At 37.4% G+C, this 16,224-nt stretch overlaps 1 protein-coding gene and 1 non-coding gene across 3 annotated transcripts in view; both read right to left on the bottom strand.

Annotated features, from left to right (window-relative positions):
* The window catches only part of Trim33 (tripartite motif containing 33), a 95,243-nt gene that overhangs the window by 31,350 nt on the left and 47,669 nt on the right, over window positions 1-16,224 (bottom strand). For both annotated transcript variants that reach the window (XM_028877324.2, XM_028877325.2), the window contains exons 5-8: window positions 9,426-9,542; window positions 5,372-5,486; window positions 2,235-2,381; window positions 1,843-1,960 (exon numbers count right to left, since the gene is read on the bottom strand). In XM_028877324.2, coding sequence (XP_028733157.1) covers window positions 1,843-1,960; window positions 2,235-2,381; window positions 5,372-5,486; window positions 9,426-9,542 — 497 coding nt within the window. The remainder of the gene's footprint in view (window positions 1-1,842; window positions 1,961-2,234; window positions 2,382-5,371; window positions 5,487-9,425; window positions 9,543-16,224) is intronic.
* On the bottom strand, window positions 13,099-13,205 carry LOC114698593. The gene has a single exon (XR_003735384.1). It is a non-coding gene; the product is annotated as a U6 spliceosomal RNA (small nuclear RNA).

Raw genomic sequence — 16,224 nt, 5'->3', positions numbered from 1 at the left:
AAAATAAGAAGGATTTACAAATAATCAACTAAATTGCCCACTCTATAGATGAATCATTATCTTTTCCTCCTCCTGACAATTAGCATCTCAGAGCATCCAACAGCAAAGCACAGATGAGCGCTAGGTCTAAAGATAGTAATTAGAAACTAAATAGATTCCAAAGCCCCTTGAACCCTCCCTAAGCTCATTATTCAAAACACACTATCTGTTCTCATACATGTGGTGGTGTGATTTATGTGTGTGCATGTGCATTGTGTGTGTGTGGATGGCTGTGGGCATGCACAACAGTGCACATGTGGAGGTCAGAGAACAACCTTTGGATGTCAGTCTTCACCTTTCCAGCTAGTTTGAGGCACGGTGTCTTTGCTGCTGCATAACCCAGGCTAGCTGGCTGGAGACTGAAAGAGACATTATTAGAGGAAGGATCCAGTCAGTCTGAATCAATTCTTCCATGACAAAGACTCCAGGATACTCATGATAGTTGCTATACTAATTCTTTCTTTTTTTTTTTGAATGTGTATGAATGTTTTGACTGCACATATATCTGTGCACCACCACTGTATGCCTGGGTGCCTGAAGAGATCAGAAGAGAACATCAGATCCCTTGGAAGTGGAGTTACAGACAATTGTGAGCTGCCATGTGGTGCTGGGAATCAAATCTGTGTCCTCCTAGAGTGGCTAGGCTTTAACCACTGAGCCATCTCTCCATCTTCCTGTCTGCTCTCCAATTGCCAATGGTAAGAGTAAAATCATTTTCTATGGAAATTCAGAATGCTTTACACCATTTATTCCTGTAAACTGGTCATTTCCCTCCCTTTTTATATAGTTATTTCTTGCTGAGAATAAAAGGTACGTTCTAAAAAGGCACGATTTAAGGTAGATATTGGAGGGTACCAAAAAAAAATCTGTTACAGTCAATGATTTTTTTTTAACTTTTTGAAAATGAAGAACAACAACAACAACAAATTGCTTGTGCACACGCGCGCCAAACAATAGTGATTTTCTGGTGCTGCATCAAAGGTCAAAACTGAGTGTCTTCTGTCTTTCATTTACCCAAGGAATGCCTTATTTTAAATGGTACAATTCAAATCTCAAGGACAAGACTATTTTGATCAAAGGCGTGCACCACCACCACCTGGCCCTGACATGATTATTTTGAAAGTGAAGATATTCCAATGGATGACAGGTTTCATCTGAGTCATTTTGTTCCATTTCATTTCATGTGACAGAGACAGGATCTTACTATGTCACCTACACTGGCCTCAAACTCCTCCTGCCTCAGTCTCCTTAGTAACTAAAATGACAATATGAACCACTTGCTTGACTTTTTAGTTCTCAAGTTTTTTGTTTTTATTGTCTACCCAAACACCTTTTACCCATGGTCTTTAGGTCAACAATGTGGAGCAATAAAAGCATAGTTTCTTTATCAAGTGAAGAATTCCTTTTGTCTAATACTCCTTGGGACATGACTCTAGAACATTTCAGTGTTCTCAAGCTCCTCCTCCACTGCACCACCAGACAGGAATTACTAAACATCTAAACATTATGCAGACAGTCATCATTTCTATATAAAACAATCAATGTTAATTTTGAAAAGGAAAGGCTACAAATGAACTACACTCTACAAGGACTGAAGAGCAGACAGCATGCTCAGAGTGCCAGAAGACAGGGTTCAACACCAGCACCAAAAGCAAAAAACAGCCTACAACTAAAGAGTTTCCAACATAGCACATTTCTTATGTTATTAACATTTTAAAGTTAAAAATTTTATCTAGAATTTGCTTAAATGGTTTCTCTTCGCAAATTAATAGTCCAAACCATATCCTTGAAAAGATTTCTCACCTAAATTCACTACATTTTTAGCCCAGAAGGTGGGATCACAATGGAAACGGATTGCTCCATTGGCAGCAGGAACAGGATCACATCGTGCTTTCAAAATATGACGTAACTGAAAAGTAATCTTCAAGGGGGGAAAAAAAAATCACATCAGTCTTAAAATTAAATGTAGTTCAAGTTAGCCTTGAACTCACAATTCTCTTGCCTCAATTTCCCAAGTATTGACTGGAATTATAATTATATACCACCAGCTTAGCTACTCTGTAGCTTTATATACAGACGGTTACAGTAGCCAAAATGCTTACTTATACTTTAAGCAGGTTTTTATATTTACAATGCAAACATTCCAGCTGGTAAACAATAGGTCCCTTAGTAAAAACAGATACTCTGTGTCTCACCAGCCGCTTGCTATACAGCAGTGCCGTGCTGCTGCCACTTGCAATGGCCCAGTTGGTAAAGTTCATGACGTGCTTCACCTGCCGGGAAAGGCCTGTGATATCATTCTGCTGCTGCAGGAGCTTCATTTGTCTTTCTTTTGTAACATTCTGAAACAGAACAGGAGTGTCACCAGAGAGTTTAAAAGGTCACATACATAAATGTCTCTACTTCCTTCAAACAATGGACCAAGGGAAGCTTGTAATTATTTCATGAGTCTATGAACAATCTGAAGGAAGTAACTAACTAAAGTGGAACTAGACATTCAGTACTAAGTTAATCCACTCCATTCAGGACATCAGCAGTAGTTTATGGCTTTTCTTTCATCAAATAATAACTGTTCAAAATAGTGTCTTCTTGCTTTTAGATTAATCCAAACAATATGAGCTGATCTTGAAGAATCATGTTATATAATCTTAACTAACTATACTCTCTGGGTTAAAGAAAATACTGAGTTACTAGTGCCACCTACTGGTACAGCTTTAGGACAAGGTTAAAATTTCTCAAACAAAAGGGAAAAATGATAAATTTCAGACATTAGGCAAACTGGTATAACAAAAATTAGGCAAATTGGTATAACCAAGTTCACAAAGAAAAACCAGTTTCAGGGAAATGCTGCAAGGAAGAATAAACTTCTCATAAGAAACCACTACCCAAAAAGGGTGGGCAATGTCCTATATATCTTGCCAAAAATAACCTATCTACTTCTTCCTTAACCATTTTCTTCCCCCCAAAACATTCAACTTCATTTACTCAAGAGTATTTTTCAAAAGGGAACAAGTTCATTTATAATATAAATAAATGGACAAAAGTGTTTGACAGACAGAAAGAATATTGATCATACTAGAAATCATCAATTCTGCCAGTGTTGGCACACACCTCTAATCAAGTAATCAAGTACTCAGGAGACAGAGGCAGACAGATCTCTGTGGGTTCGAGGCCAGCCTAGCCTATAGAGCGAGTTCCAGGACAGCCATAGCTACACAGAGAAACCCTGGCTCCAAAACACCAAAAACAAACAACGCTCCCCCTCCAAAAAAGACAAAAAGAATTCTTGAACAAAGTGTAGGGCGACCTCTCTTTTACAGTTTAGGAAAGTATTAATACAAGAAATAGCTATTTTAAAAATTATTAATGTGTTAAGAACATATAAAATATTTATCAGAAACATTCTTATATACACTTTAGTATTAACATGCATTTTAAAATTCTGAAGCTCTTGAAATAGATTTACAATGACCACTTTTAGATGTATGGATAAAATGTATTTATAATACATTAAAATGTATCAAAAATAGTTACTACTGACTGCTCTGGAGTCTAATGGTTATTCCAAAGGGAAAAAAACTCTACTAGGGTCAAAACTCACTGACTACAAGGTACAATAGGAATAAGACTCCAAACATCAACGAAATGTTCAAGACTTTTAATATCACTACTATTTTCCAATGTAAAATGTATTTAAAAGACAAGAATTCATATATTTTGCTCACAAGATTTCTTTTACACATTGCTACCTGTCTCATATTTTTAAAGGGTTCTACGGATAAATGAAATAGAAACAACCCTCTAAAGATGATCTAATGTTTATACTTTAAAAACCTCAACTTGTATAAAATTCACATTTGGCCACACAATGATGGCACATGCCTTTAATTCTAGCACTTGGGAGACAGAAGCAGGTGGATTACTTTGAGTTCAAGGCCAGCCTGGTCTATAGAGTGCATTCTAGGACAGCCAGGACCACACAGAGAAACCCAGTCTCCAAAAATAAATAAATAGATAAATAAACAAACAAACAATAAAAGGTAAAAATTTAAAATTCGCATTTGAAATCTTCTGAAAACACATTAACTTTGGGCAGTAAAGATTTAGATTAAAACTTAATTAGGGGACAGACAGTAGTGGCACGTGTCTTTAATCCCAGTACTTGGGAGGCAGAGGCAGGCAGATCTCTCTTGAGTTCCAGGTCAGCCTAGACTATGGGTAAGTTCCAGGTCAGCTAGAGCTACACAGAGAAGCCTGTCTTGAAAAACCAAAGCACAAAAAACTTCATTTGGATTTCAAAACAGAACTAGATTCTCAGAAATTTTATAACTACATATTAATCTCAAAATATGAAATAAAGAGACCTAATACTATAAAATTAGTAATTATGGGGCTGGAGAGATGGCTCAGCGGTACTGGCTGCTCTTCCAGAGGTCCTGGGTTCAATTCCCAGCAACCACATGGTGGCTCACCACCATCTATAATGAGATCTGGTGCCCTCTTCTCGCATGCAGGCATACACGCAGACAGAACACTATATAATAACATAATAATTAAATCTTTAAAAATTAAAAAAAAAAACTTAGTAATTAAGTTCAAGGTTTATATATTTCAAAATGTGGAACATTTTTGGCAAATTATAGAAATACATAAATGGCTCAAACATAAGCCCAACTTTATTTATATAAAGAAGGTAAATTGAGGCCTCTTGCCAGAAAGGAAGAAAAGAAATTCAAAGGGCTTGTTTTGTCTTCATTTATATCATGCTTTATTAATAATTATTTCCTAAGGCAGTATCACTATTACCTAATTATATGGCTTTTTTTTTTTTTTTTTTTGGTTTTTCGAGACAGGGTTTCTCTGTGTAGCTTTGCGCCTTTCCTAAAACTCACTTGGTAGCCCAGGCTGGCCTCGAACTCACAGAGATCCGCCTGGCTCTGCCTCCCAAGTGCTGGGATTAAAGGCGTGCACCACCACCACCCGGCAATTATATGGCTTTTTAAAAAAAGAAAAAAATGTTTTATGTCAGGCATGGCGGTATATACCTTTAATCCCAGCACTTGGGAGACAGAGATAGGCTCTATATAGACTCAAGACTAACATGGTGATTTCAAAATAGGCCAAAAAAAAAAAGTCAAAGTGTTAATAAAATCAACTACAAAGTAACTAAACATAAAAGGCTTTCTTTCCCAGTAGTACCAATCCTGGATCCTCAGGAAAATGCTACAAGGAAGAATATGCCCCAACCCATTTAAAAGAGCTTTCAATAAACATACAGAACAGCTGAAGAGCAAGAGAAGCATGTTTTGTTTCATTTTGGCTTTAACCATACCTCTAGCTGCTGTAGGAGAGATTTTCCTTTCTTATTAATTTCATTGATAAGGGTGAAAATGGCCACTTTAATTTCCTGTTCTACTCGTTTGTTAGTCTCATTCACTTCTTTAATCCTGAATAAGAGAAATGCACCATTAGTTTATCAGCTCAACCTGTGTCTGAATTCATCCAACTAGGCACTTTTCCAAGTAATTAAAGGTAAGTATTTGTCAACATGTACAACTTATGTTGCACCAGACCTAGCCACTTAATTAGATCCACAGTAGTCATACAAAGAATGAATTCTATATTTAGTAATTTAAATTAAGCTCACAAAGACCACTTTATTCATCACATAATTATGGCATGAATGTGATACACAAATGTCTAACACTACTGGCTGTCAATCAAATTTACTACATATATATTGTCTAATCCTTATTTTTAAAATTCCACTTAAGATGCTTTCTGCAAACAAAATACAAAATAATATCACAATGAATAGTTACAACCTTTTGAAAGAGCAGGAATTTAAAAGTATCCAGTTTCATTTCAAACTTTATCACTTCAAATGTGGCTTCTAATTAAGATTGTTTCATAATTTCCTCTCAAATTGGCTTTGCACTATAGATAGTTTTTAAAAAAAAATCCACAACATATATTAAATCATTGGGGGTAGGAAGTATGCCTGTTAGCAGTGACCCAGAGCATTCTTTTTTTGCTAAGAATGTGTTTATTCCCAAAGATTATAAAGCAACCCATTTTTAAAAAATACCTCTTACATTATTTCATAAATAAATATCCACCTATAATTACATTAAAATTCTAGTTACATGTATAAAATGCTAGACTGCTTTCATATTTATAAAATGAGAAGCAAGCAATCTCATTAATATAAGTAAAATGTCAACACTCAACCATAATATCTAGTCTTTATCTGTTATATATTCTACTTTTGTACACACTGTCTTCCATTAGCCAAATATATACACAATTTTAACACACTCTCGGCAATATAATGCAATTTTTTCCTCCTTTGCCTGCATATGACTGCTTGCTTACTTATTTGCAAATTTTATTGAATTCTGTCCTTATTAAAGTAAATAGAAAAAAGTAAATAAAATATAAAGTTGCTGCCAGGTGGTCGTGGCACATGCCTTTAATGCCAGCACTTGGGAGACAGAGGCATACAGATCTCTCTGTGAGTTTGAGGCCAGCCTGGTCTACAGAGTGAGTTCTAGGACAGCCAAGACTGTTACGCAGAGAAACCCTGTCTTGAAACCACACACACACACACACACACACACACACACACACACACACACGTAATATAATATACAGACCTCCAACATAAAACAACTACAGCAAAAAATAGAAGTCATGAAGCACAATGAAGCAGAAAATAGTTTCAGAGAGAACTTACTGTACTTAAAAAGATGTCCATTAGCCGGCCGGTGGTGGCGCACGCCTTAATCACACTGGAGCAGAGCCAGCGGATTCTGTGAGTTCGAGCAGCCTGGGCTACAAGTGAGTTCAGGAAAGGCGCAAAGCTACACAGAGAAACTGTCTCGAAAAAAAAAAAAAAAAAAAAAAAAAAGATGTCCATTAAAAACTAATGGGGTGGGGTGGGGTGGAGAGATGGTTCAGAGGTAAGGAGCTTTTTCAGAGGATCCAGGTTTGATTTCCAGAACCCATGTGGGCAACTCACAACCATTTGTAACACCAGTTTGAGGGGATCTAACACCTTCAGACATCTTCAAGCACCAGGCATGCAGTGTTACAGATATACACACATGCAAATCACCCATACATATAAAACAAATTTTTTAAATAATGGCCAGGCAGTGGTGACACACACCTTTAATTCCAGCATCTGAGAGGCAGAGCCACGCAGATCTCTCTGAGTTTGAGGCCAGCCTGGTCTACAGAGCGAGATCCAGGACAGACATCAAAACTACATGGAGAACCCTTGTCTTGAAAACCCAAAATAAATGAATGAATGAGTGAATGAATGAATCGATAGATGGTGGATGAATGAATAAAGTGGGCTGGAGATGGCTCTACGGTTAAAAGCACTTGCTATTCTTACAGAGGACCTAGGTTCATTTCCAGTACCCATACCAGGAAGTTCATAACCATCTGTAATTCTAGTTCCAGAATTCCAATCCCTTCTTCTGGCCTCTGTGAGCACACACTGGTGCATGTACAGATAAGCAGGCAAATATACATATACATTTTTATTTAAGTTTTTTTAATAGAAAAATATTGAATAAAAATTTTAAATACTGGGGAGGGGAGTTGTGGAGAGAAAAATGATTAACAGAACTTGCTGCAGAGTTAAAGAATGAAGTTCAGACCCCAGCACCCACACACAACAAGTCAGCCTCATGCATTCTGGGTGCCAATTCCAGATCCACTGAAGGGCAGTAAGTATTCAACTGCTGAGCCATCTCTCCAGTCTTGCCTTTTATTTTCTTGTGGTCTCACTAAAGATGAAAAGTTCCGTCAAACACAAACCACTTTTTATTTATTCAAATATGTAATACTTTGTACATCTTATTATGTGCCATTTTACCATCATAAACTAATAGTTTTAATAATATTCAAGACAAAGTTTCAGTATCATCGAGTCTACACAATTAACTACAATTTAACCCTACGCATCACTCTCAGGAATTTCCAGGTTTAAAGTGTTCCAGTTCCAAGTATGTTTTTTTCCAGTAAAAAGAGTCCCAACTTTATTAATTTGCCCTCTTTAGAGCTTACTACCACTTACCCTACAAATATACCTAAACCAGTCCTGCAGACCCAAAGCTGCAGGATCTCTACAACACAGGGCAACAACAGGATATCCAAGGAGTCCCAGTGCTGGCCCAGCATTGATAGTGTAGCAGAAACCAGGCCTCAAACCAGACAGCTTCCATGACAAGATTGATTTTTCCCTCTTTTTTTTTTCCTTTTTTTTTTTTAAGATTTATTTATTCATGTATTTTACATATATACCAGAAGAAGGGATCAGATCTCATTATAGATGGTTGTGAGCCACCATGTGGTTGCCAGATCCTCTGGAAGAGTAGTCAAGTGCTCTTAACCTCTGAGCCATCTCTCCAGGCCCCGTCTTTTTTTTTTTTTTTTTTTCTTTCTTTTCTTCTTTTAAATTTTATTTTATTTTGGGGGGAGGTTACAAGGGCAGAGGGTGGATACAAAGGGACAGGGAAATGAATGGGATCAAGACGCATGATGTGAAAAACACAAAGAAAAAATAAAGTTAAAAAATTTTAAATACAAAAAAATTAAATAAAATACATAAATGTACCTAAATAGAATAATTATAAAATAATGAAGATGATAGTCATGGCAATGATGAAAATAACAGCGGCTGGGTGCTTAGGATGCCAAAATCTGTATTACAGATTCACCTTATATTGCTGCTAGTAAGCTAAGTAGTTTTGAATAACTGATGAAAAAATAAATTTGTTCACTACTGTTTTGTTTTGTTTTGTTTTATGTTATGTTTGCATACATATGTGTGGGGGTAAGAGCACAGTGTAGAGACCAGAGAAGATGTTGGATGTTCCTTGAGATGGTCTCTCACTGAGCCTGGAGCTAGGCTGGTGGGCAGCAAGCCTGAGTCCTCCTCCTGTCTCTCCCTTTCACTGCTCTGGGCTAATGGTGGGTGTAGAGCCACACTCAGCTTTCTATGAGAGTGCTGGACTATATCAGGTCCTCGGGCTTACCCATCAACAATTCTTACCCACTGAAGTCTCTGTTTACTATCAGTACTTTCTCTGCATCTCCACACAAGCTCTACTTTAATTTTATAACTCAGCTGTCTTCATATTAAGTTATTTTTCCAAGTTCAAAGCTCATATACATTGAAGTTTTATTAATTATTAAAAAAATCAATGATATATCCTCAAAATCTTTTTAATGTTGGTAAACTTTAACAAATACATCAAGCGCAAACTTTATCATTTTGTCTATTAAAATTTACGTCTTCTATCAATGTTTAATGTCGTAGGAAAAACATTTGATCTAGATGCATTCTTCCTTAACAGTTCTTACAGACTTACCTATTTTGCACTTGTGTAGCGGCAAAGTGAACGTAATTCTTCTTTTCAAGAAGCTTAGCCAACAGATTTTCAATTGCACCTTTCTGATTTTGAAAAGCTTCTTCCAAAAACTGATACCTTAAAACAAACAAAAACTATATTCAAAACAGAATATTTATAATAACATTTAGGAAATAACAGTTACATGAGTCAATCTTAAAGTAGCTCTATCTGTTGCTGGTCACTTGTATATTATAACAGCAACTGTTAATGGCAATCCAATACCATTTCATGTAGAAAAGACACATGAAAGAAAAATTTCCTCAGAAAACTGAGTACTCTTACTTATATGAATTTTAATTAAAGGTTCTATATTTTTAATCGAAATATCTGAATAAGGTGTACACAATTTAAATCATAAAACATATACTATACAAACACTATCAAAATCACTAGAGTTCCAAAAATACATATATAATAAATCTGCTACATTAAAAAAAAATTTAAGAGTCCAGTGTTCATATGGCATTTTAATTCCAACACCTGACTGCTATTTCTTGATACAAAGAAGAGGTAAGAAGTGTGTCCACTTACCATTATATACATCATGCTAATATAACAAAAATCTCACAAACATTATGCATAACCAGTGAAACCATGCCCAAGTAAATACAATTTTCAGTTTGAGATTCTTATTCAGTTAGTTCACAACTATTTTGAGAAAACTCTCCATAAAGGGTCAAACACATTAAAATTTCTATAAGAGTTAATCGATAGCACAAAATGCATATGCTTTACTATAGGAGGGATCCTTATATGCTTATAATATGTACTTATAGTCTAGGGAGGCTTAGGCAGGCAGATTGCTCAAACTAGGAAGGAGTCCATGAAGAGGCTAGGAAACAGTGAGATCATGTTTTGTTTTGTTTTGTTAATTTATCTTATAACTGAGTGGCGGTGGCACACGCCTCTAATCGCAACATTTGGGAGTCAAAGGCAGGCAGATCTCTGTGAGTTCAAGGCCAGCTTGGTGTACAATGCGAGTTCCAGTACAGTCAGGACTGTTAGACAGTGAAACCCTGTCTAAGAAAAAAAAGTATTTTGTGTATAACTGCTTTACATGTATGTATGTATGTATGTATGTATGTATGTATGTATGTATATGTACACCATACCCAGGTGATGGCAGAGGTCAAAAGAGAACATAAGATCCCCTGGAACTGGAGTTAACAACCATGTGGGTATGAGAGTCCAACCCAGGTCCTTTGAAAAGAACAAGTAAGTGCCTTTAACAGCTGGGCCATCTCCCAGCCCTGAGATCCTGGCAGACATGGCAGCACATGTCTCACGGAGAGACACTGTGACGCGGTCTCAGAAAACGACAGTAATGAATCCATACTGAGAACCCATGACTAGTTTTCTTCAGGGGCACGGCTCTCCGTAGTAGTACAGAGCTCCGGTGGATAGCCCCACTCACGTATACGAACCGCGTAAACTGGAGACAGTGGATGATCACAAATAAATAAGCAGAAAGAGAAAATCTTTTAATACATCCTAGTTTGGGCACAAGACCCAGAAACCAGTGTCTTCATTTATCATCTGACCTATTCTTTATGTTCTGCATGCTTGCGTAGCAAGCATTCTTACTGAACTATGTCACCAACCCAATTTCTCTTAACTAATTAAAATTGTACCAAAAATGAAAAGAACCAATGGACAATTGATATTGAAAGTACTTTTAAAAATAATTTAAGACTTGGATCTTAAGTGATTTTCAAAAGGTTCTGTACACATTTAGAGCACGTCTATGTACCGTACATGTGCAAACATGCCACAAGGTGCAGTGCTGGTCAGAGGACTCTGGCAGACATTTGTTCTCTGGCCACCGTGTGAGTTCGAGGCACTGAACTCAGTCGTCAGGCTTGGCACAAGCACCGTCACCGCTAAGCCATCTCACCGGCCCCTTAATCTGAAGGGCTATTTTCAGTATATCAAAATGTCTTAAGAAAAAATTATATATGTTCAGGACTTAGTTTAGAATGCTTCAAGAAAAACTTCCTCTTCTTTCACCTAGTCTAATACACAATATAATGAATAATCTAGTTCTCTCATAATTCAGTAGTCCTTTTGTCCTTAAAAAATAGATTTTATTTATGTAATTTGTTACACAATATTTGAAAATATGGTGCTCATGGGTAAATGAACAATGAACAACAAAGATTTTTTTTTTTTCTTAGCCGGGTGTGGTGGTGCACCCCTTTAATCCTAGTACTTGGAAGGCAGAGGCAGGTAGACCTTTGTGAGTTTAAGGCCAGCCTGGTCTACAGAGTGAGTTCTAGGACAGCCAGAACTACACACTGAGACCCTGTGTGGGGGAGGGGGGAGGGAGGAGAGAGGGAGAGAGAGAGAGAGAGGGAGGAGGGAGGGAGGAGGGAGGGAGGGAGGGAGGGAGGGAGCCTGCCTTTTTTTTAACTTAAGACTGAGAATCAGAAGTAGAGTAGAGAGATAGCTCAGAGGTTAAGAGCACAAATGCTCTTCCAGAGGACCCAGGTTCAATTCCCAGCCCCAACACAGCAGTTTCAGGAGATCCAACAACATTATCTTCTGGCTTCCACTAGCACACAAGTGATGTTAGATGCAGGCAAAACATTCATACTTATAAAATAATGAAATAAAACTTTTAAGAAAATAAAAAATAAATTTAAAAAAGGGGGGGGATTGAATATTTAGTCAGGCGATGGTGGCGCACGCCGCCTTTAATCACAGCACTCAGGAGGCAGAGCCAGGCAGATTCCTGTGAGTTTGAGGCCAGCCTGGTCTACAGGTGAGATCAAGAACAGGCACCAAAAGTACACAGAGAAACCCTGTCTCGAAAAACCAAAAACCAAAAACTTTAAGACGGAGACTCACTAACTTGTAACTTCAGTCTTTTGAGGTTTAAGCCTTTGAATTATGTCCTAAACTCTACTATTCAACTTGCCAAATGATTACGGTATTCTATTTTTAGAATTGTCACTGTATATCAATTATCTAACTCATCTTAATTTGCATCTAAGCTGAATATACAGGGAGACCTTTGTATTAAACAATGTCTTATTTTTCTTCAGATATGCCATTGTTCAACACATAATTTGTTGCTATTTTTGTTTTGTTGGTAGTAGAGATTTTGTTTTTGTGGAGGGTTTTTTTTTTGGGGGGGGGGTAATAGTTTGAGACAGGGTTTCACCATGTAACTCTAGCTGGCCTAGATCTCAGTGACCTGTCTGCCTCTAACTCCTCAGCAGTGATTAAAGGTGTGAACTGCCGTGCCCAGCTTACATATTTAATCATACATTCAAAACTCAATTTCAATGATCCTACTATCAACTGTTATCTATGTCAGCCAAATTTATCTGTACCCTTAGATTACTGTATCCAAATATTTCTTTTTGTTTGTTTGTTTGTTTGTTTGTTTTTTGTTTTTCGAGACAGGGTTTCTCTGTGTAGCTTTGCGCCTTTTCCTGTAACTCAGTTGGTAGCCCAGGCTGGCCTCGAACTCACAGAGGCCTGCCTCTGCCTCCTGAGTGCTGGGATTAAAGGCGTGAGCCACCACAGCCCGGCATATCCAAATATTTCTTAATCTATAGACTGTAACAACTATCCTGCTTTGAGAATTTACTAGCTTTCCAGGAACTGTATTATCTTTTTTTTTTTTTTAAATATGGAACACTTCACGAATTTGCGTGTCATCCTTGCACAGGGGCCATGCTAATCTTCTCTGTATCGTTCCAATTTTAGTATATGTGCTGCCGAAGCGAGCACTGTATTATCTCTTAATGAACTTTTTTCTTAGTGCTAGGGATGCAATGAGGGGAGGGCTTCCACATTTTAGATAAAGCACTTGATAATCCTGACATGACTTAGATATATTATGGCTCACAGTCAATAGCTGGATGACACAGACAACTCTCTCTGTCCTAGTTCTCTTCAGTAAAATACAGAATGATCTTGTGAGCAAGGTTTCAGACATTCTGAGAAAGGAACTAGGTTCTTTTATTTGTGTCTCCATACTGAGACAAGTGAAGTGAACAAACTGAATGGGTTTTATCTTGGAAACTGGCTGCATCTGCAGCATGGCAGATGAACTAATGGAAAACGAGGTTGAGAAAGAACTCAGAGCCTTTTCTCTACTTGACAGGGACTGTGATTAGAACTGTAGCAACAAAGGCACTGGGAACTATAATGAGGTCTCTTGGGCAGAAGCCCACAGAAACAGTTATAGACACAATTAATGAAGTAGATGGTGATGTTTATAGCAAAGATAACTTTGTTAAGGATTAGACAGTGGTGGCAAACAAAACATACAGTAAAGGATTCTTAACCAGCCTGGATTAGAATCAGTTTTATTTATTGTTATTGTTGTTGTTTGTTTTCAATCTGGACTTAGGCCTGGGTATCTTTTTTAATCACTATAAGTAGTTTTAATACACATCTAGGATTGCAAATATCAGCCATAAGACATATCATGCAAAAATGTCAGTCAACCAAAGAAAACTGATTTCTTTAGGAAAATATTGTAGAGAAATTTCATTTACAAAGTTCCACTCAAGATCTTTATATATTATGTTTTAACATATATATAATATGTATACACACACATGTTTTAAGCAGTCATAATTTCTCAATAACACAAAATTACAAGAGTGTAAAAAAATTAGGGTTAAACAAAGATAACTCCCTTTTAAAGCATGATGGAATCGCCAATATGATAATAGTCTTGCCACTAAAATATAAAACAATAAAAATAAAGGCAATCATTATATTCAGGAATTGTCCACAGGCAAAGATAATCACAATCACCCTGCCTGCTTTCTATCTATAGACAATGTATTTTTTTTTTCCTTTGGGTTTGCTGAGGATCAATCCCAAGGCATTGTACATGCTAAGCAGGTACTCTTATTACTGTGCCACATTCCCTTCCCCCTAAAGACCATCTTATAAAAACCGGGACAGAGCTAGAGATCAACTAGAACACAGGCAGAAATCTTAGTGCTCCTGGGTGCCTACAGAGAAGCTACATTTGATATTAAAACAACAACAACAACAACAACAACAACAACAACACACACACACACACACACACACACACACACACACACACACGTCCATTTGTGGGTAAAAGCTAAGTGAATCTCACACAGAATGAATTGAAATACCTATCCTAAGGAGGAAAAAAGAACACTGCTAAGACAAATATCCAAAAGAAAGAGGAAGGTAGAAAGCAACCAGAGAAGGTTATCTAACACTCAGAAACAGTATTAATGATACACCTAGCACATATAAAGATGAAGGTTCTATCTCAATATCAAAAGGGGGAATGGGGTAACAATGCACAGTATTAACATATTTGCTTAAAAGAAAAAAAGGTCAATTCAGAACTTTAAAGCACCCTTCTCTAAATTAAGGCCTTTCATACGAGTAGAAGCTGAAAGGAGTCACTGCCGGCAGATTTTCGAGAAGTGCTGGAAGATGGCCACGAGAAGGCTCAGCGGTCAGGGGCGCTTGTGCACAAGCCTGATGACCCGAGTTCAATGCCCAGAACCTATGAAGAGATGAGCCATCCACCACTGGTTTTGTTTGTTTTTTGAGATAGGATCTCTTTTTGGCCTGAAACTCACAGATTAGGCTAAACTGGCTGAGCAGAAAGCCCCCAGGGACCCACCTACCTCCTCCTCCTCCCCAACACTGGGAATTCAATCATGTGCCACCATGCTTGGCATTTTTACTATGTTCTGAGTATGGCACTAAGCTCTCGTGCTTACACAGAAAACACTGTACTGAACTAGCTAACTCCCCAGTCCAAAAGACAGCTTCTTTTTTTAAAAAAAAAAAATCTGCTTTTCACTGGGTAAAGACACTCACTTCACAAGTGAGCCATGAGATAGATCAATCCCCGACAACCCATGTAAAAGTACAAGGAGAGAACTGCTTCTGCAAAGTTTGACCTCTACACCTATACTGTGGTACATACAGCTACACAATTAAAAAAACTTTAAGTAATTATATATAAGACTGAATAATATGCAGTAAAGCTAGGTTTTTAATACTGAATTATTCTATAAAGTTACTTAATTGTGAAGTGAGAAATAGTAAAAATACTTAAATAGATATTAAGTCAGTAGAGTTACATATCATCATCCAAAAGCCATCACTAAGACAAATAAAGAAGTACACCTTTCTTAACCAATCGGACAGACAGCGATCTTTTATTGAGCAGCTGGCTACAAGACTCAGAAAGCAAACTAACAGAAAATTTAAAAAAACCAAAAAAAAAAAAAAAAAAGAAGTACACCTTTAAGGGCCAAAAGTAAATAAAAAAGATTTATAAACATAACAAGAAAAAACTAACTCAAGAACAAAACAAAAAGGAGGAAAATAAAGCACACACAGCAAGGCTAGAGATGTGTAGTTCAATGGTAGAGGACATGTCTAGCATGTACCAGGTGCTAGCTTCAATAAACAGTGCCACAGAAGACAAACAGTACGCTTAGACATGCAACTGAAGGAAGGACTCCAACTATAGGAGAAGGGACAGGGGATGGTGCATTGGTAAAGTACTGGCTGTGCACGCCTGAGGGTCTGAGTTCAGATGCCCAGTCCCCACATACAAAGCAGGTGTGTGGTGCATGACTGTAACCCTAGGGCTGGGGTGGTGGAGAAACAAAAAGATCCCTGAGGCTTGCAGGCCAGCTAGTCTAATCAATCTGTAAGCTCAAAGTTTAGCAAAAGACTTGACTCAAAAAATGAGGCAGACAATGATCAAGAAAGACAGCTGACACTG

Source organism: Peromyscus leucopus, chromosome 6 (genome assembly GCF_004664715.2).
Source record: "Peromyscus leucopus breed LL Stock chromosome 6, UCI_PerLeu_2.1, whole genome shotgun sequence".
Classification (NCBI taxonomy): domain Eukaryota; kingdom Metazoa; phylum Chordata; class Mammalia; order Rodentia; family Cricetidae; genus Peromyscus; species Peromyscus leucopus.
The sequence above is the reverse complement of the archived record's forward strand: the minus strand, read 5'-3'. Positions and strand labels throughout refer to the sequence as shown.